At 40.2% G+C, this 27,633-nt stretch overlaps 1 protein-coding gene across 5 annotated transcripts in view; it reads left to right on the top strand.

The window, feature by feature from the left end:
- The window catches only part of TAFA2 (TAFA chemokine like family member 2), a 321,301-nt gene that overhangs the window by 271,615 nt on the left and 22,053 nt on the right, over window positions 1–27,633 (top strand). For 3 of the 5 annotated variants that reach the window (XM_030548869.1, XM_030548870.1, XM_030548871.1), the window contains exons 3-5: window positions 13,564–13,716; window positions 14,771–14,895; window positions 15,926–16,007. In XM_030548869.1, coding sequence (XP_030404729.1) covers window positions 13,564–13,716; window positions 14,771–14,895; window positions 15,926–15,973 — 326 coding nt within the window. In that variant the 3' untranslated portion in view covers window positions 15,974–16,007. Of the gene's footprint in view, window positions 1–13,563; window positions 13,717–14,770; window positions 14,896–15,925; window positions 16,008–27,633 lie in introns of those variants that run through there. The other 2 variants (XR_003998513.1, XM_030548872.1) reach the window with 1 other exon arrangement.

The raw sequence follows: 27,633 nt of genomic DNA on the forward strand, positions 1-27,633 counted from the left end.
GCACAGCCCATTTTTGTGAGTGATGTCAAGCTACAGTCCAGGGTTTCTCAAACTGGGGGTCACAATGCCTCAGACAGTCACAAACTGTTAACCCTGTGCATGATGATGCTTGGGCTGTGGCTGTCGGCCCCACGCATGGTTGACAGCTGGAGCCCCGCCATGTGCAGGGCTGAGATCTTGATCCCTGCCATGCGTGAGGCTGACAGCCTGAGTCCCTCCAGCCCAGCTCCATCCCCACCCCACTCTGTCTCTAGTCCCACTCCATCTCCAAAGAAAGGGTGCTAAAATAGAAATTTGCCCAGGGTGCCATTTTCCCTAAGGAGGGTCCTGAGACCGAGACAACATTAGTGGGCTTTGTTGTTCAGTAGCTGAGGAGCTACATTAAACTGCAGACCAATCAGATAACTGAGATCAGCAAAAAAAAATTAATTTAACAGTCTGACACACAGGCAGGGGCAGCACTGGGGGGGGGTTGGGGGGCCTACAGATACCCCAAAATTTGCCATAGCCCCCCTGTAACCAACCTCCCAGCGCAAAGGTCAAACATTATGCAGAAGTAAGAATGGCATGGTATGGTATTGCCACCCTTACCTCTACAGTTCTGTGCCACTGCTGGTGGCAGCGCTGCCTTCAGAGCTGGGCACCTGGCCAGCAACTGCTGCTCTTTAGCCACCCAGCTCTGAAGGCAGCATCTGCTGGCAAGGGGGCATTCGTAAGTCAGCTGTGAAAAGTGATATTTGTATGTTTGTTAATATCACTTTTCACTGCCTCCCAGCTAGCTAGAAAGTCTGCTGTGGAGTCTGCACTTGTAAATCTCCTGTGAAAACATATTGAGAGTTTCTTTATGCCCCCCCAATATTAAACAGTAACTATTAAAAAAACCCTTTTCTGCTTATAACAAGAATTTGATAAATGTATAATGTATTTTAGTCTTAATTTAAAAGCTGTGAGAAAAGGTAAATTAATTTTAAATAAGAGGGTTATAAATTTAGCATTTAAAATAGTGTTAAATATAAAAAAATGTATTTTTAATGTATAAGGGGGGGTCGCACTCAGAGGGTTGCTCTGAAAAAGGGGTCGCCAATACAAAAAGTTTAAGAGCCGCTGAGCTACATCAGCCGAGTGGATGTGCAGGAGACATTCTGCCTACCAGAAGCAAAATATCACATTAAGCTCAGCTCCACTCTTGATACGCAGGAGAGCACGCAAACTGCTACATGCTTTTAAAGGGTGCAATGCCGGCCTCACATGGTTGATCAGCTCTGCTGGCTAGCCCCAGTGGAGGAACAGCAGCATGGTTCCACCTGTTCCCACCCCAAATCTTCTTTGGGACATTTCTGCCACTCTTGGCTGCAACTGATTAGCAGTCCTGAATTCTCCCAAGCTCAGCAGAGGCAATTCTAGCTGGTCTTCAGAGCTGGGCAAATGTAGAAAGGTTCCTTCCTCTCTTCCTGCTCCTGTGTGTGCCTCTGATAAGACTAAATTATCACTAACACTCTTCCCCAAAACCCTCGTCCCAAAGCTGTATGCAGTTTCATGGGCCCAGCCAACATGAGAGACTGATTCAGAAAGATTGGGAGAGCCTGGGTGTATGTCTGGTCCCTCTTAGACCCAAGAGTGAACAATGAGCAAAACAAAAAAGCACAAACAAAGACTTCACTCCACCAAGATTTGAAAGTATCTTGTCCCCCTGTTGGTCCTCTGGTCAGGTGTCAGCCAAGTTTACTGAGCTTCTTAACCCTTTACAGGTAAAAAAGACATTAACCCGTAACCATCTGTTTATGACACGCCCCCCAAATCTCAGACAATGTGGAACCACATTGGTGGTGATTTCTTCCTAGAACTTTAGAATAAACAGATTAATAAAACACATGCACCTTTACATATACTACTAATTATGTAAAACTACAAGACTTTTCACATTTTAAGGACAATTTTTAACCAGTTGATTTTGGGAAACTTTCACGGGAGCGTGCATCAGCTTCTTTGTTAGAAGCCCCTGAAATATGTTAAATTTTAAAATCAAAATCTTGGAGAGCTAAACTCCATCGAAGCAGTTTTTTGTTGTTTCCTCTGAAAGTATGAAGCCACTTTAGCATAGCATGGTCAGTTTGTAGCTGGAAACGCCGTCACCGAACGTATGGGCGTAGGTTTTCCAGGGCATACACAATGGTGTAGCATTCTTTTTCACTGATTGACCAGTGGCTTTCCTCTCAGACAGTTTCTTGCTGAGAAACACAACAGTATGAAATTCTTGATCTGGTCCTTCCTGCATTAAAACTGCTCCTACACCACATTCAGACGCATCTGTGGTTATTAGGAATGGTTTGTCAAAGTCTGGGGCCCTTAGCACAGGGTCAGACATGAGTGTCACCTTAAGCTGGATAAAGGCCGTCTAACACTTATTAGTCCACTTAACTGCATTTGGCTGGGTCTTTTTGGTCAGGTCTGTTAGTGGGGCAGCGATTTGGCTGTAGTGGGGTACAAATGGCCTGTAATATCCGGCCAAGCCTAAAAAGAATTGGACCTGTTTCTTTGACTTTGGGACAGGCCATTTTTGGATAGCATCCACCTTGGCCTGTAGGGGGTTTATTGTTCCTTGACCCACCTGGTGTCCAAGGTAAGTCACTCTGTTTGGCCTATTTGACACTTTTTAGCCTTAACAGTTAGTCCTGCCTGCCTGATGCACTCAAAGACTTTTTCCAGGTGTTCTGCCCATGAATCAGAAAAAATGGCCACATCATCGAGGTAGGCAACTGCATATTCTCCCAATCCTGCTAGGAGACCATCTACAAGTCTTTGGAAGGTGGCAGGTGCATTTCGCAGCCCGAAAGGAAGCACATTAAATTCATACACCCCGGCATGGGTGATGAAGGCTGACCTTTCTTTGGCAGGTTTATCTAGCGGTACTTGCCAGTACCCCTTGGTTAAATCTAATGTAGAGATGAACTGGGCACATCCCAATTTCTCCAATAGCTCATTGGTGCATGGCATTGGATAGTTGTCGGGATGAGTTACAGCATTTAGCTTATGGTAGTCCATGCAGAAGCGTATTTCCCCATCTGGTTTGGGTACTAGAACCACTGGAGATGCCTATGCATTGGTAGAGGGGCGGATTATACCCATCTGTAGCATGTTTTGGATCTCCCATTCTATAGCAGCTTGGGCATGAGGAGACACCCGGTAGGGTAGGGTTCTAATTGGGTGAGCATTACCTGTGTCAATGGAGTGGTATGCCCATTCAGTCCATCCTGGGGTGGCTGAGAACAATGGGGCAAAGCTAGTGTACAGCTCCTTGATCTGTTGCCGCTGCAGAAGTTCCAGCCAGAATTTAGTGTCTGGCACACTTTCTGTTCCCCCAGAACCTTCCCTGGGGAACACAGATCCAAACCCCTTAGATCTTAAAACAAGGAGAAATTAACCATCCCCCCTCCTTTCCCTCTAGACTTTCCCCTCCCTGGGTTGCCTTGAGAGGCTTCACACTGATCCAAACTCCTTGGATCTTAAAACAAGGAGGAGTTAACCATCCCCCCTTCTTCCCCCCCACCAATCCCTGGTGAGTTCAGACCCAATCCCCTTGGATCTTAAAACAAGGAAAATCAATCAGATTCTTAAAAAGAAAGCTTTTAATTAAAGAAAAGGTAAAAATTATCTCCGTAAAATCAGGATGGAAAATGCTTTACAGAGTACTCAGATTCATATAGACCAGAGGAAACCCCCTCTAGCCTCAGGTTTAGAGTTACAGCAAACAGAGATAAAAATCCTTCCAGCAAAAAGAAACATTTACAAGTTGAGAAAACAAATATAAGACTAATCTGCCTTGCCTGGCTATTACTTACAATTTTGAAACATGAGAGACTGATTCAGAAAGATTGGGAGAGCCTGGGTGTACGTCTGGTCCCTCTTAGTCCCAAGAGTGAACAACGAGCAAAACAAAAAGCACAAACAAAGACTTCACTCCACCAAGATTTGGAAGTATCTTGTCCCCCTATTGGTCCTCTGGTCAGGTGTCAGCCAAGTTTACTGAGCGTCTTAACCCTTTACAGGTAAAAGAGACATTAACTCTTAACCATCTGTTTATGACACCTGTATATGCAATTATAGCTTTGCTAGTGAATCCTCATCTGTGACACAGCTATAAAAATGCATTGACTTTTGGGAGAGAGAAGATTGGCTCAGCAATGCCAAAGGACTGATTGAATAAAATTAGCCTCAATAAGTCTAGGAGGATAAAGTCAGATGGCTCAGAACTCGCCGCGTCTAAGAGATTCTGCATGAAGTACTCCATCTGTGGATTTATGTTAGATAAAGATTATGTGCCCAGCTGGGGCCAAGCCAGTTTGCTGTGTTCTTCCAGTAAGTCTTTTTCTCAGTCAACTGAGAATGTAATCCTGCTTTCCATTTCAGAACCCAGCCTGGTGCCTTGGGAATATCTGGGGCTTGATTTCACTGGGTTATCAGTGAGTTGATTTCAAGAGAATGCTTACATCATAGTTTTTTTGATGTTTTTCCCAAGGGGGCAAAAGTCTTCCCACACAGATGGCTATAACTGGTGGCTGGCAGACAACCGATGGATGAAATTTTCCTCTGGCACCATGCAGTAAAGCATGCTTGGCAATATGATTATGGCAAACCATTCTTTAGCTTTGTTTTTAAAAGGCTACCAGGGATGCTGTCAGCACAGTGTCATGTGAACCTCTGCGTACCATCCTTCATCTAACTGGACTAAGTAGGTTAATGCATGGTAGAGGTAGCTCGCCAAGTGTAGCTGGGTTAATATCTATAGGATAAACACTTACCAAGAATTATTCATTTGAGTTTTCGAATGGCTTTCTGTGGAAGCACTATGCTTCATCCAAGAAGCCTAGTAGGGTTGCTGTTTGAGATATGCAGGGTCTAATGTGTACAAATTACCTGCTTTTGCTGTTGGGTGGCAATAAAACAAACCCTATCTGAATAGTCAAACAAATATCTGCTCCTTTATTTGTTTTAAAGATTCAAGTGAATAAACTCATTAGTTCAAAACCTGTCCTATAATGTTAGACCATACAAGAAAAAAGGGATCCTAGAGGAAACTTAAAAACAGTGCTGTACATTTAAGCCAGTTAAAAGGAAGTGTTTCTTTACACAACATATTCTACTTTGCATGTGCATGGACTTTGCTGCTGTGTGAAGTTTTTGAGACAAATAGTGTTGCAGGACTTGAAAACTGCCTTTCCATAACCCTTGCACCTATATAAGTTTAGGATAATGTTAAATGTATAATAAGTAGACTTGGCAGGCTGGTCAGTTTACCAGTCAGATAATGTCAACTGAACGCCTATTTGACCATGGTCAAATGCCAAATATTCTAGCAAGAATGCTCTGATGTAAGTGGTACCTACCTTTTTTGTTGAATCATGGTGTCATTCTTTTTTTTCATTTTTAGAACTTAATTTAATCACCTTTCACATTTTTCTGAGTAAAAACAACTCAATTCAGTAACTTATTTGTAATTGGGTATACACATCTGTCAAAGGTGAAGCTTGTTGGAGATGATAAAGTCTTACCCTTTGTTACTGTTCTAATAAATTAGTACTTTGAAATATTTGACAATTTTTGACATTATTTGACCAATATTTGACAGGCAAAATGACAAGTTGTTTTTGGACTGGTCAAATGTCCAACCCTAGAATAAGCTCTCATATGCCAGAGAGTGAGATGAGTTTATAAGGGGACTGAGCGTATATGAACAGAAAGGAATTTCCCACATCATGCATTTAGAGGTTTTTTTTTAATCATAATCTTATATACAGAGTGGCACATCGAGCTACAGTGGACCATTCTGATTTGGTATAGCAATTTTTCTCTTCCACTTCTTACAGAATATTTTAGAATGCACCTCTTTATAGCTATTGATTTATGAACCTGATGCATAAACCTTTCCAGTGTAAGCTTTTTCCTTGCTAGTCAGTGTAGATTTCTTAGCCTATTGCTTCTTGGTGGCATGATCTTGTTAGAAAAAAGTTTTCTTAACGCTTACATTAACATTCTCTCTTTCTCCCCTTCCTTGCTTATTTTTCCTTCCAGATGTTCATTAATAATAATGGGCTCAATCATCAGCTATGTGAGAATGACACTCTGCACAAATAAAGGAAGAGGGAAAAGTCGAGATGACTGTTTGGCATCTTTATACCATCTTCTCCCCAATACTGGGACTGCCCAAGGGCCATTTTTCCCCCCTCCAGTCTAACTTAGAGCTGCCTCAGTTATGCCAGCTTGTAATGAACCCCTAGTGGCCGCGACACTAGCCAGGGCTTACCAAAGTGCAGTGCAGTCCTGTCATACCCCCATTTGCTTTCTTCCCATCACTGGTATTCTCCCTACACTTGCCAAGGGGAGATATTTCGCTGCACTTTGTGAACATTACCCCACAGTCACAAAATAGTGCATGGGAGAATGGGACTATGTCCATGACCCTCTCCACCAGACACAAAACTTGACTAGCCTCCCTCATTATGTTCATAAGGGAGCAGCTCTCCAATTTGTGGTTTCCCCCTGTGTGATTTCCAGGGCTGGGATGGGCTTCCCGGTCCCTCTCTGTCTTCTGGCATTTCCATGAAAGGCTACTATAACTTGGCACAAGGTATATTCTAGATACTTGGAAAATAAATGATCAAGATACTAAACTCTGAAAAGGTGGAAAAAGGTTACTTCACAGGAGAAATATACATATACATTTTCATACACACGTCTTGTAGCTATGAATTACCTGGATATGCTGAATTTCTGTATATGACATAAATGAAGGCCTCTGAAGGAGGGATTCTAGTCTACAGAGTGAATAACACATCTGTGGGAAACATATCTAAAGAGCTGTTTAAGTGGTAGTATGGAAGAGTGCAAAGGGCAGGATGAAATTATTTGTTATATGGCAGATTCCATTGTGCTACTCCTTGTGACATCTGGAAAATGATGCAGCATGAGTACTGTAACTGTTGCCTGTCATGAGACACAGCGCTACCATGATATGCCTCACTGTCACCACTGAGAACATGGGAATCCCAAGGTTGCCTCACATGGGTATAAAACATAAACTGAGGCTGAATATGGCCCAGCTTTTGCAGTCATCTCTCCTAGACACTGAAATCATCTAATGTCCCTGGTATGTGCAGTTGTGAGAGAGATTGTCCCAGTGGTAATCTAAGCTCCACAGTTGTCCATAGCAATATAATTGGCTAACTCTGTCCTTAGGGGTTTGTAGAGGTGCGGACTCACCGCTGCGGTGCCTCCTGCTGGTGACTTCCGGGAATTAGCTCATTCCAGCTCCGGAGTGCCCTCGGCAGGCCAGTAATCTGTCTGTCCTCTGGCTCCCATGTCCCTCCCTAGACCCCAGTGCCCTTTTACCTGGGGTGCTGCCCTCTGGCAGTAACCCCTCACTCTTAGGATCTCCCCTCCTCGGGGAACCCCCAGCCACTATTCCCACCTCACCTCAGTATCAGGCTACTGCCAGTCATCATCTAGCCCCATGCCCTGGGGCAGACTGCAGTATCAGCCTACTCATCACTGGCAAGGTTGGGTTTGGACCTGCTGCCTTGGCCTATCCCTGGGCTGCCCTCTGCAACCCCCAGTACCCCTTGGCCTTCTGCTAGGCTGCAGCCTGGGGCTTTCAAGGCTGGAGCTCCCCAGCTCCTCTGCCTTCCCCCAGCCCTGCTCCACTCAGGTACCCGGTCTCTAGCTCCCTGCAGCCAGGCCCTTCTCTCTCTGTGTGTCTGCCCCTGGCTTCCCTGCATTTATAGGGCCAGCTGAGGCCTGATTAGGGTGTGGCCCAGCTGCAGCTGCTTCCCCAATCAGCCTAGTTGCTTTCCCCTGCCACAGCCCTCTCCCAGGGCTGTCTTTAAACACTTCCAGGCAGGAGTGGGGGCCACCCCGCTACAGACCTGATTCAAAACACAGTGACACAAATGAGAGACTTTCCATTGATTTCGGGGGCTTTGGATCAGGGCCTTAATGGGTTATCTTCATTAAAGCTGACTTTAATATAAGTAAACCATTGCTTGTAGAGTTTTCATTAATCAAACAAAACTCGCCTTTGCTATATTGGGTAAACATAACACAAAGATGTTGAAATTAACCACATAAAATAATCATTCTGTATTTTTCTTTTTTGCAAATCTTTATTTGACCTTCAACAGAAAAAGCTAATTTGGAAAGCCTGTCTCAGCCACAGATTTATATTTCATTTTACAGTATACTCTTGCAGCTACTAGCATTTGTTAAGATAGCCTTTAAAAACTATGCAACCGGGACTTTCCTCCTTAATTTTGCAGAGGTATTCGTATCCTTCCCATCTAGAGTGACACAGTGAGACTGACATGACATATTGAAATTGCTGAAGTGTAGAGGAAAGATAACCTACATTTGCTTTCCATGTCAATCAGCATGAACAAAGCAAACATTCTCCATGTAAAAAACACCAGTGCTTTCTCTGGTCACTTAATAATATGCTGATTTAGGGCTAGAATTGGAAGACATTATAGTCAAACTACTAATTTTGTTTTATATTTTCTTCTATCAATAAAAAGTCAGACTTCTTTAGACATTACCAGGGCAGAATTTTGAATAATCACTCGTAACCCATGTAAGAATGTGGCAGAGTGGCAACCAGCTGAATTTAGTATGGGACTGCTTTCACTGTTGTCCCATTTTAGTCCTTACTGTAACTACTCCTGTGGATAAGGGATATTTGCATGAATAAAGACTGCTCGCATGAGTAAAGGTTTGAAGGACAGGACCACTACATTTATTTTGTATAAGATGTCTTGTCCATTATGCCAGAGAAGACTGGGAGGCCCATACTAGCAGACTCAACTTCTGAATTAAACTTGAATTCACTGGAATTAAACTTCATGGAAAAACAAAACTTTTACCCTTCCCTCTCCCTTTGTTCGTGTCACCCATTTGTTGCTGCTTCTTTCAGCTAAGGGTCTGATTCTGCAATGAGCCTGTAAAAAAAATATATACCTCAATAGGACTACTCACAGTGCATTGAGTTAAGCGTGCATGTAATTCTTTGCCAGATGTGGGTTTAAGATTAAGTCTTTGAGACAGGGATTAAGATTTTAAGGTCTATTACTCTGTGTTTGTACAGCATGTAGCAGAATGGGGCCCAGACTTCATTGGGATCTTTAGATACTACTGTAGTACAAAGTAATACAAAGAATATTGAAGAATGGAGTTTACATGAGCCCCACCCTCATGCACAATTTTAGTGACTTGCATATAATATATTCATGTCTGTTAAAGCAAAATATTAATCTCATGCATCAAAACACCCAAAAAAGCTAAACAAATTTTGCTACCAGATGCATGTGTGCAAATCCCATTGAAATCATATTAATCTGAGGGTAGAGTCTAACACTTGGGACTAAATATATTTTTAAACTAAATAACTGTCTTTAATGTATAAGATGGAATGTATAGCATATATAGATTAGAGAGCTTTTCTTGTTGAATTTAAAAGCATTCTTTAATATTATAGATATTAAGGGATAATAACTACCTAGTCTTAATTTCTTCATTAGCATAAATGGTAACACATTAAATTTCAGGGTACAAATACTGTGTAAATACTCCTTTATATGGTAACTGCAGACCATTTAACTCCATGAAAACTACCATAAAGTGGCAGATTAATTACAGCTCATGCCATTACAGGGTAATGACATGATTATTTCTCTTTTCTAAATGCACTCTAAGGTTGCATAATATCTTCTGGAACTATTATGTGTAATTATTAATAGCACTTTGTTGTATGTACACAAATACTTTCAGGCCTGATTCAGCAAACCTTACTCACATGTGTAGTCTCACTGATTTTAATAGAACTAGACATGTGAATAGGGTGACCAGATAGCAAGTGTGAAAAATCAGGATGGGGGTGGGTGGTAATACATTTCTATACAAGAAAAAGCCCCCAAAATCGGGACTGTCCTTATAAAATCAGAACATCTGGTCACCCTACATGTGAATAAGAATTGCTTATTTTAGTAAACGTTGCAGGATTGAGTCCATAAGGTGTATTTTTGAATAATTAATTTCTGTAGAATTCCAGAAAGGACATTGTTTCATAAATATTTTCTGTAAAGCAAGTCAGACACTTTGAAGAAGAAACAAACCAAAAATGTGACTCTCATAAACTACTATCTCAGTTTGGAATGGTTCAATGGTTTAATGAGGTTAATTTGTATTAGGTTGACGGAAATGCTTTATCTACTGTATGGAGGCTTTCGTTTCACATGAATGTGACAGATATTGTACTTACTGCACTGGAACTTAATTATTTGATAGCACAAGGAACAGAAATTCCCCCATTTCCTCTCTAGGAACATTCATGGTATACTTTAGATGGTAAATAGAAACTAGAGGATAGTTGCCCTAGATTTTTAATGTGTTGAAGAGACAGAGTAGCCTTTTCTGGAAGGTTTTATTTTTCTACCTCCAAAAATGGAAACAGTTTTACTAAAGGGTCTCTGAAATGCTATAATTGTCATTTGGTTATTTTTTGCTCTAATCTAGTCTTCACATATCACAGCATCTTTTGACATGCTTTTCTTTGCTATTCACAAACATAAATGATCGTTTCATTTAATTAGATTACTTTGGCATAAAAGCCTTGGAAAATGCTCCATTTTCTCTCTAATGACTACAAAGTAAAAAATTAGCTGTCTTGAAAAGTTTTTGTTTCATCAGTTATTTTTGTCCTCAAAGCATTATACAACAACCTAAATCCACTAACTAGCTTGCATTTAAGATAACTATTTGTGCATGTAGGTGATGTTTTATTTCTGCTTAGAAGGTGTAATGGAATCTCAAGAGAGCCAGTCAAGGCGTATAAAACTGTTAAGTAGGAGAGCATAGAGGCAAACAAAATTTCAGAATCAATGAGACAAATCAGAATACAAATAAGGACTGAAATCTAATAGAGAGAAAAATAAGCAGGAACAAATTCACAATCTGACAATAAATTTACTTTCTTTTATAGCTTCAGTGTCAGGTTTGTTATATGAATCTGATGTCACCTCAGTTAATTAAATTTGTGTTAGTGTGTGTGGGTTTGAAATGCATAATTGCCCATTATAATAAAAATGAATGTAACTTTTCAGAACAGGTATGTGTGTCTGTTCTATCTTCATGCTACGTATTATATATGAGAAATATAGTGTATAAGTAATTTATTTTACTTTATATGTTTTATAGAAAACAGAGCATCTTTACTTGTAAAGTAAAGATGCTCTGTTTTCTATAAAACATATAAACAATTATTTGAGAAAAATGTATGTAATTCTTTGAGTCAACATGTTAACATGCAATGTTAACCCATGTAAAATAATTTTCACTGTGGTTACTTTGTACCAATGGGCCTAAAAATATCTACTTAAAAAAATCTCATGGGTATTGGGATAACATGCCCCACTAACTTCCTACAAAAGTTCAAGTAGATAGCATGAGCAGCATTCCTCTTTCTCAATTTTATTAGCAATAGTTAAAGCTTTTAAAACATAGAAAAACATTTACTCATGTTCGATTTTTCAAAAAGTGGAACCTTTTTTGAATTTCTCACCTGATATGTCACCTTCCATAATCTGTGTGGCTGTGGTTTGATCAGTCACATTGTGCTATATCATTTCAGCTGTAACACTGTACAACCTGACACTGTACAATGTGATGCTAAAACTGAAATGTGTAGTGAGTAATTACAATAATCACAAGCTATTTGACTGGCTTTGTTCTAATGAAAAATATGTCATAGCTTGAATATAATGTTCTAAGCAGTAGCTTCCATTTTGGTAACTAAGAGCCAGATTGTGGGCTACTCCTCTGTGGCTGTGCATGGACAAGGGTGGCAATTAAGTGGTTGCACAGTTTACAATAGCTGTCCTTGCACTCTTGGGAGGGGAGGAATTTACTTGTTCCTGCTCCCTGTTCTTTCAAGAAGAAAGACTCTGAAAAGGGGTCAAAGAAGAAGTATGGTTACAGATCTGCTTTTGCTTCTCTCCACCATTGCTCCAGAGAGTGGAGTCGGCTCACTGAGGAGAGCATCTGCTTTGTCTTTATGGGTAGTACAATCTCTTTAGTGTTCATCTTGGGTTACTGTGGCTTGGCAATGGCCCTAAGTAAAGAGTGGAAGCTTAAATTCATAGTCTAGTTTTAAGAATATAGGCTGCTGGCCAGAGAGGGCAGTGTGCTTTAGAACGGTTATAGGTTCCCCATACACTGTAGCATGCAAAGAAAAAGCAAAGTCAAAGCTGCTTGTAAAAGGGCCCAGTCCTACATGGCAAGTCTCCCATTAGAGCCCCAAGTTTTGTATTTGTTTGCTTTGCCAATTCAGGTCACCTTCTGCCAACATACCAACTTTTGGAATTTGGGTAGGAAGAGGATGACAGAGTCCGTATTCTTGATAAAATTGCATAAAATATTTTGCATTTGCTACCTCTCCAGTGCCCCCTCCATGTGATTCAAATAGAGCTATCCATGGCTGGGGCAGTGTAGACCTGAGAAAAGGAATATTTTCTAGCAGTCTCCTCAAGGTAACATCTCACAATCTCATTTGGGTACAATATAAGTCCTGTGTATAGACAGTGACTCTCTGGTGCTTTCGTAGTGGTTTTACGATCTGTCTGTGATCTGCCCTACAATTTCTAGCAGCCACTGGTTCAGCTTGCAGTCTCAGCAAGCTATGATGAAATGAAAATGATGCAATAATTAGTTACTATACCTTAAATAGTTAATCTTTCCCCCAGGCAGATCTTCTCTTGGGACTGCTCTAGCCTCAGAGCTGAAGTAGTTCCTGTGTCTGGTTAGCTGATCCTGAAATGAGAGAATGGATAGTGTGTCCAAGTAGTCAATGATCCACTGCTCCCCAACCCTGCTTTGCACTGCGAAGCAGAGAGCTCCATGACATGATGGAGGATCATAATTCCATCCATAGGGTTCCCAAATCCTGCCACATCTTCTTAGTGGAGCTGTGCCAGTTGACTAATGAAATGAAAAAAACAAACAAACAAAGAAAAACCAGGACATTTCAAGTGTCTTAAAGGAAGATCCTGGGACGTCATATAAAAAACTGGATCTGTCTGGGGACATGTGGTCATCTTACATTTATAATGTATGCATTCCAAAATATATATTCATGTGGCTATTTTAATGTTGAAGCACTTTCTTTTCTGAATGTCACCCTAAGAAAATATATTATATTATTAGGTTTATATGGAGATGCAGGTGCCATGCTATTCTGAAAAATATATATTTATTTTCTATGATGACTTTTCAGTGCCTCTACATTTTGTTCCACTGAAATGGTGCAATGTGCATTCTTCTCCAGTTGTTCTTATTTCCTGTCCGAGACAGTTATGCTATGTTTAGAAAAGAAATCAGCTTTGCACTACAGAGTTGGTATTATTCTGTGTATTGCAGATCCCGTCATAGAGCTAAATGTAACATATTTTTAATGAAAACAAATGCTGTACCATGCTACCGAGCAATGTTATCACCATCATCACCTTCTTCTTTTTTTTTGCACAGCTCACCATGTTAAAACTGGAACCTGTGAGGTGGTGGCTCTTCACCGATGTTGTAATAAGAACAAGATAGAAGAAAGATCACAGACAGTCAAGTGCTCCTGCTTTCCTGGGCAGGTAGCAGGTACCACCCGAGCAGCTCCTTCTTGTGTTGATGGTGCGACGACTTCTCTTACATCATTTTCTTGTATTTTTGCTAGTGGGTTCTGTAACGTTTAGTGTCAAAACTAGGAATCTTTCTTTTAAACCGAGCAGTGTTTAAAAGTGTTAGAAAGGATTCTGAGGTTTGAAGGGCGGCTCCAAGATAAATGGGAGAGGATAAGAAAAATGAATTATTTGCTATTACTTTATGGAAACACTATGTGAAATCATTAGATGACAGTGAAACAGACCTCTTGAGAATCAAAATGTGATCTAAATAATAGAGTGCTCTTAGTGTTGTATCAAGTTAATTTAATTAAAAGTGTTTATGCATAAGTTACATCAGCATATTATTTTCATATGCTGCAGTCTCATACTTTATTTATCTCTTACTTTGCCACAAATCAAGGAAAAACGAACAAGCAGAGAATAGTTTGCTTGTTTTTAGGGTTTTTAGACCAATGTTGTTTTTGCTATCCATAGTGCGATCTTAATATTGCAAACAAAACTGGCATAAAATAGGTTTTATTTGGGAAAATATTGGCTCAATTTGCACAACTCTGTCTCTGAAAAAGGATAAAGTTGTTTTACCCTTTACATGAATTATCTTTTCTGTGTTTGCTGTCATAGAAGCTGTAAGTATGTTATCTTCCAGGAATACATTTAATTTTACCTTGAATGTGCAGAACTTCAAACACAATACATTAACTCAAAAGAAGAGATTATGCCAAAAACTTAGACATCTGACCAGGAAAAAAGAATTGGTGATTGAAAAGGATTGCTGTGAAATTTGTTCTTGAAGCAAGATAAATTTAAACAAATGTAACAAACGTAAAAAGAAAATAGTAATAACTAATAATTAAGAAGAGATGCTGGTGCCAAATTCATGCAGTGCCCTTGACAAATAGAGTCTTATTTATTTAGGAAGATTCTGACTTGCAGTGTAGCTGTTGGTGAATATACTTTTTTCTAAAAATGTTGTGGAGAATAAAATTGATGCTACCATATAATGGGGATGTAAAGTGGCCATTTACTGAATGTGTAAATGTGTATGTTTTCTCCTCTCATAGCTTCAATAGTGGAACAGAAATGGTGGTGCCACATGCAACCATGTCTTGAAGGGGAGGAATGTAAAGTTCTTCCAGATCGGAAAGGATGGAGCTGTTCCTCTGGAAATAAAGTGAAAACAACTAGGGTAGGTATAGTACCAGCATCACTTGTTATCAACAGAAAACTAACACACAGGCCCTAAGTAAACACTCAAAAGAAAAGAGCATAGAAGAGTAATGAGCTGTGGGTAGGGAGTTTTACTGAGGTTGGATTTCCTGACTCTGTACACTTCTATAAGCATACTTTGCAGTTGATGGATCATAGCGTGCACTGTTCCTGTCATTTTCAGGTCTGGGCATTGCAGGGAAGAGAATAACCCCCTTTTTCAGCTGCTGCTGCTAATAATTTATATTTTATTTGATCTGTTTGTCATTCTATGACTGGTTGCAAATAAAAAGCCAGCACACCCTGCTAATCGCCTTGCAGTGTTCCAAATCGGTGTTCCAAATCCTATTGATTTATAAGGTATAAAATAAATGCACTTTTGTCAATTGCTTGGAATTATCATATTTCTACACAGAAACTATTGAATATGGTAAGCATTTATTGTGTCATTAAAGAATAATCTTCTGTTATTGATGTCTTCTAAAAATGAGAATTACTACAAAATTTTGACAGTGGTGCAATATGTTCCCTTTCCCATTGGACACTTATGTTATTTGTTCAAAATTGCAGGAATTGTTCAAAATTAGTAGGAATCCATCTAATATTTTGTTTTACATGATTCTTTGAAAACAAAGTAAACCTGCGCTTTCTAATTGCTTACAGAAGCAAAAGAACAACAAATTACCGAAGATAATACTAAGCATTATATGCTCAGACTTCTAGAAACCATAGCTTCAAATCCCTGCGGATTCAATTCAGCTTTTCATTCCTGTGAGGCAACTTAAGGATCCAGCCTGCAAACGCACACACAAGTAAATCTTATGTGAATAGCAATGGTTAAAGTTAGTCACATGAATAATTGTTTGCAGGATTGATTCATAACTGGCTACAATGAACTTTATTCTATGTATGTGTCTCCTTGAGCCTGTGACACAGAATAAAATATTTCCCCTCCCTTCACTGTACTGTAGTGTCCTATGTATCGACTGGCTATCTCTTGTCTATCCCAGAGGTGGCTGAATGGTGTCTGTATGTCTGAGTTTGTAAAGGCACTTTGACATTCTTTGGATGAAAGGTACTTCGTTAGTGTAAGTTATTCCATTCTTCCTTCTTAAATCCTTTTTCAAAACACTAATCTCTGCTTGAGTACTGCCCCCAGCTAAATGTGTGAATGTATATATGTAAGGTGTGCGCACATACTCACTCTAGATAAGAATTATGTATGTTGTGTATGTATGTGAGATATATCTAGTTAGAGGAAGATGATTTAACAACAGTAACTAACTGCAAATGGAAAAGAAATTGGGAAAAATGTGACTAGTTCATGTCCTTCTCTCCTCTTCTTTTGGCATTTGGCTTCTTTCCCCTACCCTCCTACCATGTTGTTTTGCTCTATTTACATGTGAATTGTCTACATTAGATAAGATTTCTGGGTGGGGATTTTTCTCCTTATATATTGGTAAAGTACTATGCACTATATTGTCCAAATACTGCAGTGTTAGGTATAAATGTTGTTGTTGTTTGTACAATAATGCCATTTGGCAATAATTTTAGTAATATAAGCTCATTGTTAGCACTTAACAAACAGTAAGTAATAGGGGGCTGGATCATATTCTCCCGCTTTCCTGCCCCCAGGGGTAGGCCCCCGAGACTTTTAAACTACTCTAGAGGTCCCAGGCTCTATTCATTATCATGCTAAGATCTACAGGTCCATTGCAATGGATGCTTCAGCCTCATTTCAACTTGGGGGCAGAACCAGACCTGTTAGTCTGTGGCAGCAGGGGATTTCCTGCCTCTTGAAGTTCCCTCCAGTTTTACCTGCTTAACCAGTGGCTCAACCAACCCCCGCTCCCCTTCTGCAGAGCTTTTCTGAGGGAAATCTCACACTTTATTTCAAGTTTGCAACTAACAATTGGCTATCTGGGCTCTGAAGGGTTAATCCTGCCTCTCTATGTACATCAAATTGAATCTTCAGTATCCTTGATTTTGAGAAGCCCTGGAATACCTATGCTGCTATTAAGAGGCTGACTTTCTTCTTTGTCTTAAGAAAGTATCTTGTTAACAACAGTGAGTACTCATCCCTAATGTATGGAGGCTGCAGTGTGTATGTAGCTTTTGTCTATAGTAAAAGATTCTAAGGGTATGTCTACACTACGGGATAATTCCGATTTTACATAAACCGGTTTTATAAAACAGATTGTATAAAGTCGAGTGCACACGGCCACACTAAGCACATTCATTCGGTGGTGTGCATCCATGGTCCAAGGCTAGCTTCTATTTCCGGAGCATTGCACTGTGGGTAGCTATTCCGTAGCTATCCCATAGTTCCCGCAGTCTCCCCCGCCCCTTGGAATTCTGGGTTGAGAGCCCAGTGGCTGATGGGGCAAAAATCATTGTCGCGGGTGGTTCTGGGTAAATGTCATCAGTCATTCCTTCCTCTGGGAAAGCAACGGCAGACAATCATTTTGTGCCGTTTTTCCCTGGATTGCCCTGGCAGACGCCATAGCATGGCAACTATGGAGCCTGTTCAGCGTTTTTTTATTTACAGTCACCGTATGTGTACTGGATGCCGCGGACAGAGGCGATACTCCAGTGCTACACAGCAGCATTCATTTGCTTTTGCATGATAGCAGAGACGGTTACCAGTTGTTCTGTACCATCTGCTGCCAGTGTAATTTGGCAATGAGATGACGCTTATCTGTCCTTCTGTGCTGTCTGCTGCTATCATGGGTGCCCCTGGCTGAGATTGGCCAGGGGCGCAAAAGCAAAACTGGGAATGACTCCCCGAGTCAATCCCTCCTTTATGGTTTCTAAAAATAGTCAGTCCTGCCTAGAATATGGGGCAAATGTACTAGAGAAGCAGTGTATCAGAGAGCACAGCTGCTCCGTGTCAGATCTCGCAGAAATGTTGAGCTACATGCCATTCACGGGGTGTGCCCCTGCAACAACCCCACCCGTTGCTTCCCTCCTCCCCCAACCTTCCTGGGCTACCGTGGCAGTGTCCCCCCCATTTGTGTCATGAAGTTATAAAAAATGCAGGAATAAGAAACAGTGACTTGTTAGTGAGATAAAATGACGGGGAGGCAGCCTCCCCGTGCTATGACAGTCCAGGCAGGACATTAAGTGGTGCGGGGGAGAGAAGCCCAGCATGCCACTGCTATGATAGTCCAGGCAGGACAAAATCTTTTCTTTACACAGGAAAGGGAGGGGGCTGATGGAGCTCAGCCCCCAGTGGCTATGATGAAGATGGTTACCAGCCGTTCTGTCCAATCTACTAGGAATGACCAGGAATCATTTCTATTTTTACCCAGGTGCCCCTGAGGCCAGCCAGGGGTATTCAGCAGTTATCAAGCATGTTGTACCGTCTGCCACCGGGGAGGGAAGAGGAGCGGATACTGCTCTTTACTGCTGCAGCATCGCGTCTACCAGCAGCATTCAGTAGACATAGGTGACATTAAAAAAAGTCAAGAAATGATTTTTTTCCGTTTTCTTTCACATGGTGGGGGGGAGGGGTACATTGATGAGCTATTCCCTGAACCACGCTGGACAATGTGTTCAAACCTACAGGCATTGGGAGCTCAGCCAAGAATGCAAATACTTTTCAGAGACTGCTGGAGACTGTGGGATAGCTGGAGTCCTCAGTACTCCCTCCCTCCCTCCATGAGCGTCCATTTGAGTCTCTGGCTTCCCATTACGCTTGTCACGCAGCACTGTGTAGCCTGTAGATTTTTTTTTCAAACGCTTTGGCATTTCGTCTTCTGTAACGGAGCTCTGATAGAATAGATTTGTTTCCCCATACAGTGATCAGATCCAGTATCTCCCGTACGGTCCATGCTGGAGCTTTTTTTGGATTTGGGACTGCATTGCCACCTGTGCTGATCAGGACTCCATGCTGGGCAAACAGGAAATGAAAATCAAAATTTCGCGGGGCTTTTCCTGTTTACCTGGCCAGTGCATCCGAGTTGAGATTGCTGTCCAGAGTGGTCACAGTGGTGCACTGTGGGATACCGCCTGGAGGCCAATACTGTCGATTTGCGGCCACACTAACCCTAATCCGATATGGTAATACCGATTTTAGCGCTACTCCTCTCGTCGGGGAGGAGTACAGAAACCAATTTAAAGAGCCCTTTATATCGATATAAAGGGCCTTGTAGTGGAGACAGGTACAGCGTTAAATCAGTTTAACGCTGCTAAAATTGGTTTAAACGCATAGTGTAGACCAGGCCTAAGTGAAAGGAAAAATTCTGAAGCGTTTGAACCAGTAAAGTCCATATTCACAGAAAAATAATAAAGAGACAGCAAATAATCAGTATTAAGAGAACAAGTATAATAAGCTTTTATTATTGTCAAATGAAGTAGCCCATATGTGATTGTCATGTATAACATAAAAGCAGCAGGAGCCAAAGGGAGCTAGCAAGTTTGTGTGATTATACACACAGCAACTTCTGTGGAAGCCTTGCCAAAAGCAATATAATGCATTAAGACTCAATTCACCTCTAAACACTGGGTTAAATTTTCCTCTTCAATAATACATGTGAAAATCGTAGGTAGATTTTAGCCTCATAAACACTTGCAAAGCAACCCTCTTCCACAAAGGTATTTGATTTCAAAACAGCACCTGGATTTCCAGACCCCAGGATGGCAGTAATGGAGTATTATGTTAGAGAATGGAGGCAGCCTCTGGAGGGAGGTGGGTTTTTTGCCCAATTCAGGTAACACAGATGGTTGTGGTATTTGTCACTAGGGAAAGGATGCTGGTGAATAATGGGAGAAGACTAATTGATTTTCTATAATGTGACTTGGTTGAAGTGTTGTATGTTGTTCAGAGATGCAGATATCTAAGAAGAATATGCATGAATAATGAATTAGGAATAGCACAAATATTCTGGTACTTAGAATTCAAATCTTAAGGATATTCAGGTAGATATTATTTACACTAAGAATACAGAAATAGGTATTATGGAATTATGTTGTAATGGAATCACAGTCCCTACAATGCCAGGGTAAGACTAACAGATGAGAGGGCTAATGGGTTAATAAGGATTAATCAGAGAGAAGCAGTACATGTGGAGAGGAAGAGTTTAGGGGTCTGAACTTACCTCTGATTAACATTTTTTACTCTGTTGGAGTTTATATTTGGAAGGGTGGAATTTCTGCCTTTGTATTTAGAGAGGTCTGAGGAGAAAATTGCTATTCTGGCTAAATAATGATTTATTTTTAGGCAGAGATATTGTAGTGTATGCCTGCCTAGGCAATGCACTGGAACTGGACAGGGTGCTCAGAAATAGATTATTAAGGCTATGAAATAAAGATAGCTCAGAGATTTTCCAGAGACGACATAGGGTCCAGGATGCAGTTCTAGGTACAGATGGTTGACATTTTTTTACATGAAGTTTTCATTTTATTTGTTTTCACTTTTTTCCTATTTGTTGACAAAAAAGAGAGAGTTTTTTTCAAAATAATAAACATTTGCATTTCATTTTGAAATATTTTGTTTATAATTTTTTGTCTCCCTTTCCTTTTTCTCAACTTTTTAATTTTTTTTCACTGGAAAGGAAGAAAAAAACAAAACAAGGAAAGCAACACTTCCTGTCACCTTTCCACACTTAAAAAAAAAAAAGCCCTCCCCCCCACAGTGGGGGGAAGGAAGGGGAGAGAGAGAGAGACGTGAAAAAATGAGAGGGTGAGAATTTCCCCTCTAGTCAGAAAACCAAAAAATGTATTTGAATAATTTTTTTTGGTGAAAATGTTTCATTTTCAATGAAACTCCATTTTCCAAGACAAAAGCTTTAGCTGAAAAAAACTTTGACTAGCTTTAGTCAGTTAATCTGACAAAGAAAATCAGCGAGAGGCAAGATTGTTGTCTTACAGTTGGAGAGAGGTGTCTTTGAATTGATTTTGAGTGCTTGGAGTTAAAAAAAGAGAGAGCTTCTAAGAAGGACCAGGGGACTTCTAGTGTTCATGAGACTTACAGAGATTTGGCAGGGGACAACCTCATCAAATATGTGAGCACAGGGGTAGAACTATTAGAAGAGTCATTGTTAGCCTGAGGCACACTTAATATGGTATAATTATGTTAGAGTGAGTTTGTTTCCTCTGTCACTCATAAAGTATTAAGGACACATTTGTGTTCACTATTATTTCTTGTGTTTTCTGATGTATCATGTTGTTCCTTATTTTATTTCAAAAGTAGTCTTTGGATTTTCCTCCCTCTCCATTTCTTTCCTTCTTCCTTAGATTTTGCTCTGAGTGTATATAATTAAATTCCTCTTTTGTTTCATCCAATTATTGTGACCTATTCCATTTGGCTAAAAGTGAGTAAAAAGTTATTGAACAATAAGGGAGATCAAGATGTTTCCATTCTGCCATAAAGAAATTGAAACGGAAAAGACTACATGTGGTACCATCAGGTATTTTTCTAAGGAACTGCATTGGGAAAGATGGTTTCTACTACCAAGATGTCCCTGAAAAACTAAGGTTATCAATAACTTTTCATTATCTTGCAAAGATATACCTAATTTTAAAAAGGGAAATATGAGTGTACAGATGCATGCTGATGCACAATTGCACAGAGAATGAGATGCATGTGCATTCTTGTACACATCTGAAGATATTTTTATTAGATCTGGGTCAAAATTAAAACCATGGATCTGGACACCTAGAACTTCAGGGGGATTTGAATTCTGTATCAGAACCCTTGTACTATAGGATGTTCCAGGTCTCTATCTGGGTGCAAATTAAGCATTTGCACTGTGCTGTGGCTTTTTGATGTGTGTATTTTTTCAGCATGTAAAGATTGAGAAGAAATTCAAAATAGTCACATAGAATCATAGAACTAGAAGGGACATTAAGAGGTAATCTTGTCCAGTCCCCTGCACTCATGGCAGAACTAAGTATTATCTAGACTATTCCTAGGTGTTTGTCTAACCTGCTCTTAAAAATCTCCAATGATGGAGATTCCGCAACCTCCCTAGGCAATTTATTCCAGTGCTTAACCATCCTGACAGGAAGTTTTTCCTAATGTCTAAACCTCCTTCGCTGCAATTTAAGCCCATTGCTTCTTGTCCTATCCTCAGAGGTTAACAAGAATAATTCTTCTCCTTCCTCCTTGTAGTAACCTTTTAAGTACTTGAAAACTGTTATCATGTCCCCTCTCAGTCTTCTCTTTTCCAGACTAAACAAACTCGGTTTTTTCAATCTTCCCTCATAGATCATGTTTTTTAGACCTTTAATCATTTTTGTTGCTCTTCTCTGGACTTTTTCCAGTTTGTCCACATCCTTCCTGAAATGTGGCACCCAAAACCGGACACAGTACTCCAGTTGAGGCCTAATCAGCGTGAAGTAGAGCTGAAGAATTACCATACTTCTTGTGTCTTGCTTACAACACTCCTGTTAAATCATCCCAGAATGATGACTTTTTTTGCAACTGCTGACTCATATTTAGCTTGTGATCCACTATGACTCCCCAGATCCCTTTCCACCATACTCCTTCCTAGGCAGTCATTTCCCATTTTGTATTTGTACAACTGATTGTTCCTTCCTAAGTGGAACATTTTGCATTTGTCCTTATTGAATTTCATTCTATTTACTTCAGACCATTTCTGCAGTTTGTCCAGATCATTTTGAATTTTAATGCTATCTTCCAGAACAAAATTCCAAGAATACCATCCAACAGTAACTTCCAACCACTGTATGTCATTTTGAAAGTGATTTGTAGGTGTGAAATTATGTTGTTTTAAATTTGAAAAGTATCTAAATTCTTTTGTTAAGGCCATATTCTCTGCTGATGTACCTTGATTCACACCTGCTGAAGATAACCACAATGCTGACATATAATTAGGCTTATTTAATTTGCAAAGTGACTAAAAACAGAGACCCCAGAGTTCAAACCGCTATTGACAAGACATATTTGTATATGTAAATCATTTTATTGAAGGAACAAGCATCTGAAATCTGATATTGCATAACAGGAAATGCTCACTCATTCTTAGACAATCATCAAATAAGAGAAGTGAGCAATAAAGTACAGTCATGTATTACTCTCGATAAAATATGTAAATGAAGCAATATTTGTATATATGTAGAAATGCATGTATATTAGGTGCAAACTTTTGTAAGTGCATGGTCCAATTTTCAGAAGCGCTGAGTGCCGATATCTTATCTTGCAGTGGGAACTGTGAGTGCTTAGCACTCTTAAAATTGAGCTAGTATTCTTTAATAATGTGTAGGGAAAACATACTTCAGGTCACAGAGAAATCAGTATTGAGTATATTACTACATAACTATATTCAAAATCAATATCAGAAATCGACTACTGTAAAAATCATAAATATTGCAGGGACATAAAGAAAGAGCAGTATTACAGGGGGAGAGAGAAATCCATATTGAGCATGTTTATCTACATTCCAAAACAATATTAGAGAGAGCCTGAAGTCAGATATTCATAATTTTCCATGTAATTTAATTTTGCTTCATGGCATCCAAAGTTTAGAAGAAAAAAAAATCAAACAACATGTTTGTGGAAGAAGAGAAGACATGGTGTCTAAACTCACCAACTGGCTATGCATAAAGCCAAAGGGTGGTCAACAGAACCAAACTACTAAACTAAATAAACACACTTTAGTTGCTGTGTATTTAGTGGTGCTGATATTTTTATCTCTGTCTCCCTCTCTCTCATATACAGATGTTGAAATGTTTCTAAATTCATTACAGCAGCTGCTAGAGGCTTGTCAAGGTTTTTTTCCCCCACTTTGAACTTTAGGGTACAAAAAGTGGGGACCTGCATGAACACTTTTAAGCTTAATTACTAGCTTAAATCTGGTATGCTGCCACCAGCCAGAATTTAATGTCTGGCACACTTTCTGTTCCCCCAAAACCTTCCCTGGGGAACCAAGACCCAAACCCCTTACGTCTTAAAACAAGGAGAAATTAACCATCCCCCTCCTTTTCCCCCCAGACTTTCCCTTCCCTGCGTTTCCTTGAGAGGCTTCACACCGATCCAAACTCCTTGGATCTTAAAACAAGGAGGAATTAACCATCCCTCCTCCTTTCCCCCCACCAATCCCTGGTGAGTTCAGACTCAATCCCTTGGATTTTAAAACAAGGAAAAATCAATCAGATTCTTAAAAAGAAAGCTTTTAATTAAAGAAAGAAAAAAAGTAAACGTTATCCCTGTAAAATCAGGATGGAAAATGCTTTACAGAGTACTCAGATTCATATAGACTAGAGACACCCCCCCGCCTAGCCTAAGATTCAAAGTTACAGCAAACAGAGGTAAAAATCCTTCCAGCAAAAAACACATTTACAAGTTAAGAAAACAAACATAAGACTAATCCGCCTTGCCTGGCTATTACTTACAATTTTGAAACATGAAAAACTGATTCAGAAAGATTGGGAAAGCCTGGAATCATGTCCCGTCCCTTTCAGTCCCGAGAGTGAACAACCCCCAAAACAAAAAGCACAAACAAAGACTTCCCTCCACCAAGATTTGAAAGTATCTTGTCCCCCTATTGGTCCTCTGGTCAGGTGTCAGCTAGGTTTACTGAGCTTCTTAACCTTTTACAGGTAAAAGAGACATTAACCCTTAACCATCTGTTTATGACAAGGCTGCATTAATTTTATTTGTATTTTAATTTATAAAATAATTATCTTTAATAATAAAGCTGATCACAAACTCCCTTAGCACATGGAATAAAAAATACATCAGCTGGATGACTTTACATGTGGACACAACGTTGGCAATGAAAGGAACAGACTCCTCCATCAAAAAAGGAAGCATCACGATTTTCCTAACCCCTCGTGTAACACCTCCAAGAATAGTTGAATCCTGCAGTTGGCCCTGTAGTTTGGTAGGTTTGAGGTCTGTTCAATCAGTGGAGGAAGTTGGTTTCAGGATCTAGGGCACCTCTCTGCTGTCAGCCACTTCCAATTAAACCTTAACTTAAAGCGACTTGGGCAAACCACACTGCATAGAGAGAGGCTGTTTATAAGTAGCAAGGACCCAAATAATCATAGAGCTTATAGGTCAAAACCACAATCTTCAATTGCATCTGGAAAATAGTTGGAAGCCCATGCATATTATAACACATATATTGCCACACGTCTCTTGAGAGAAGCTCTACCAGGGGAGTGGACAAACACATTCTTTGCTCTTTGATGCGTGGAGCCTTAAGTAAAAGATGGGATAATAATCTAATACTGAGGAGACAGGACAGAGAGAACTCTGGTGAGGTCCTCATTTAGAAGGAAAGTTACAGACTCTTAGTCAGAGTTAGGTGGAAAAAAGCACCCTTGCCCACTGCTGCTTCATGATTAAGTCAGCTGGAGATCTACAGGTCCCTGGGATTGTATACTTTACTAACAACAGTAGAGCAAATACTATCTGTTACAAAGACCTCTAAGAGCTCCATCATCTCCTTTGGATGTTTATCCCTGCCAGTCAGCATTTTCTCTGTTTGACGTGGATTGAGTTTCAGCCAAAATCTTTCCTCCACTCCCCAATCTTAACTACTAATGGGCAAGCTGAAAAACACCCCTACCAGATCTAATGAAAAACAGATGCATTTGAATATCACTGCAGCTGAAAGCATCTCTCTTTCCCCTAGTCATTAGAACAGGAAAAGTGACTCGGCTGAATCTCATGACACTTCACGCCAAGGAACCTTTGGGGCAGAAAAACTATCACCCAACACTTCTCTTTGGGTCCTCTTGGAGATAAAAGAATGGAGTTACTCTAGTCCTACTTCCCCTGTTACTGGCAGGGTCCAAAGCTTTATCCACATTATAATCAATAAATTCAAATCAGCAGATAGATCTAGGAGAATTAGTTGGGTACCTTGACTTTGTCCAGTATTAGGGGATGATAATCCGATAATGAGACCAGAGCTCTGTTGGTACCAAAATCTGGTCAAGTACCACACTGAGTGGTGTCCATAAAATCTGAGGACTCCAGTTATTGCCAAAGGTGCCTTGCCACAAACTTCTCAAGCATCCTAAAAAATGAAGGCTAGAGCCATGATGATGATTACACATCAGGAAGTAGCATTAATAGTTCCACAGCTATTACTGTCACAGTCACAACCTCCTTCTTTGCTGCTATCGCCCCCTCTACTATCCTCAGATCCTGGAAGGGAAGAATGATAATGAATAAAAAGAAGCAGTGTGAGAAAGTTGAGAATGAGTCCCCAGATCTGGTAAGAAAAGGAAATTTATCTTGAAACCAAGCCTGATGATAGTGATAGTGAAGCAGCTACGTTAGCTGATGATTTGTCTTCCTGAATCATAACAGATGCATAGGCACTTTAGGCAGCAGCTGAGGAGAAAAAAAGCAAAACAAATATTGCTGTTTGTGCTGCTACTAAGGTTGAAAAAAAAAGCATTGCCCTCCTGCTAGACTATCCTTTCTTTTCCCCCCTCCTCTTCCTTCTTCCAAGTTTTATGGTGGGTTCTAGCTAGAATCCACCATATTTGTGATTAAATGGCTTTGAGCTTTAAAAATGGTACATACTGTATACTGTAGTTTAACTGATAGACTACATACTAATGGGATAGATGTGGTTAATATGGGGACACATATCTCACACTGATTTCCTTTGCCTTTTGCTGTTGTCATTGTTAAATTTGAAATATGTCCAACTACTGACGTTGTAAGTCAATAGAGCTTAAAAATGACTCTGTTGTCTGTCATGTAAAATAATTTTAGAAGTTGCTTTCTTCTAAAACTGAACAAGGGGCTTTATTAGAAAAAAGAAAATAGTGTTATCCCTAAAGCTACTCTATCTCTCTGCTTCACTGCAGAGCTCCTACCTAGAATCTTCTCTTTCTGATTATAGAAACAGTACACATATCTTCAGTGTCTAGCAATACTTTGTGGTTCATAGAAAGGATGTGATCAAAACACAATTATGTGCATATACTGTAGCAAAATATTAGACACAGAAAAGAGTGATTACTCTTTATTATAGTATTATTGTCAGAGAGTTTCTTTCAGAGCCTATGGGCAATCCATTTTTTTTAAATAATTTTTTTTTTGTCACCTGAGAACATGCTTAACAGAGCTGCTCCCGGCACCCCAGTATCTCATAGTTAAAACTGCAGTATACACCAGGTACAGTTTTTCAAGATTAAATATATTTCATGAAAAATATATAAATCCTCATGTTGTAAACTGCCAGTAATGGAGATAGGGTGGAACGTTCTCTGTGTGCATGTTAGATTCTGGTACTAGCCATTGTCAGTGACAGAATGTTGGATTGATCTGCTATAACACTTTCTTTGTGGCAAAGAAAACTGAGCCCGTCGTACAACAGGAAGCACTAGGAAGTTGGCTGCAAGAGAGACTGTTTTCTTACACACATTGCCTACCTCACTCTCGTTTTATTCAAGTACAGCCCCTACTGTGGAGCCACCAGCCTTCACTGGTTATCGAAGTAACTGAAAACCCTTAAAATAGATTCTGTGCACATCGTTGTATGTAATGCAGGGATCGACAACCTTTTGCACACGGCCCGTAAGGAAAATCCACTGGCGGGCCGGGATGGTTTGTTTCCCTGCAGCGGCTGTAGGTTCGGCGATGACAGCTCCCATTGGCCGCCGTTTGCCATTCCAGGCCAATGGGGGCTTCGGGAAGCAGCATGGGCTGAGGGACGTGCTAGCCATTGCTTCTGGCAACCCCATTGGCCTGGAACGGCGAATCGCGGCCAATGGGAGCAGCGATCGG

The sequence above is a fragment of the Gopherus evgoodei genome, chromosome 1, assembly GCF_007399415.2.
Source record: "Gopherus evgoodei ecotype Sinaloan lineage chromosome 1, rGopEvg1_v1.p, whole genome shotgun sequence".
Classification (NCBI taxonomy): domain Eukaryota; kingdom Metazoa; phylum Chordata; order Testudines; family Testudinidae; genus Gopherus; species Gopherus evgoodei.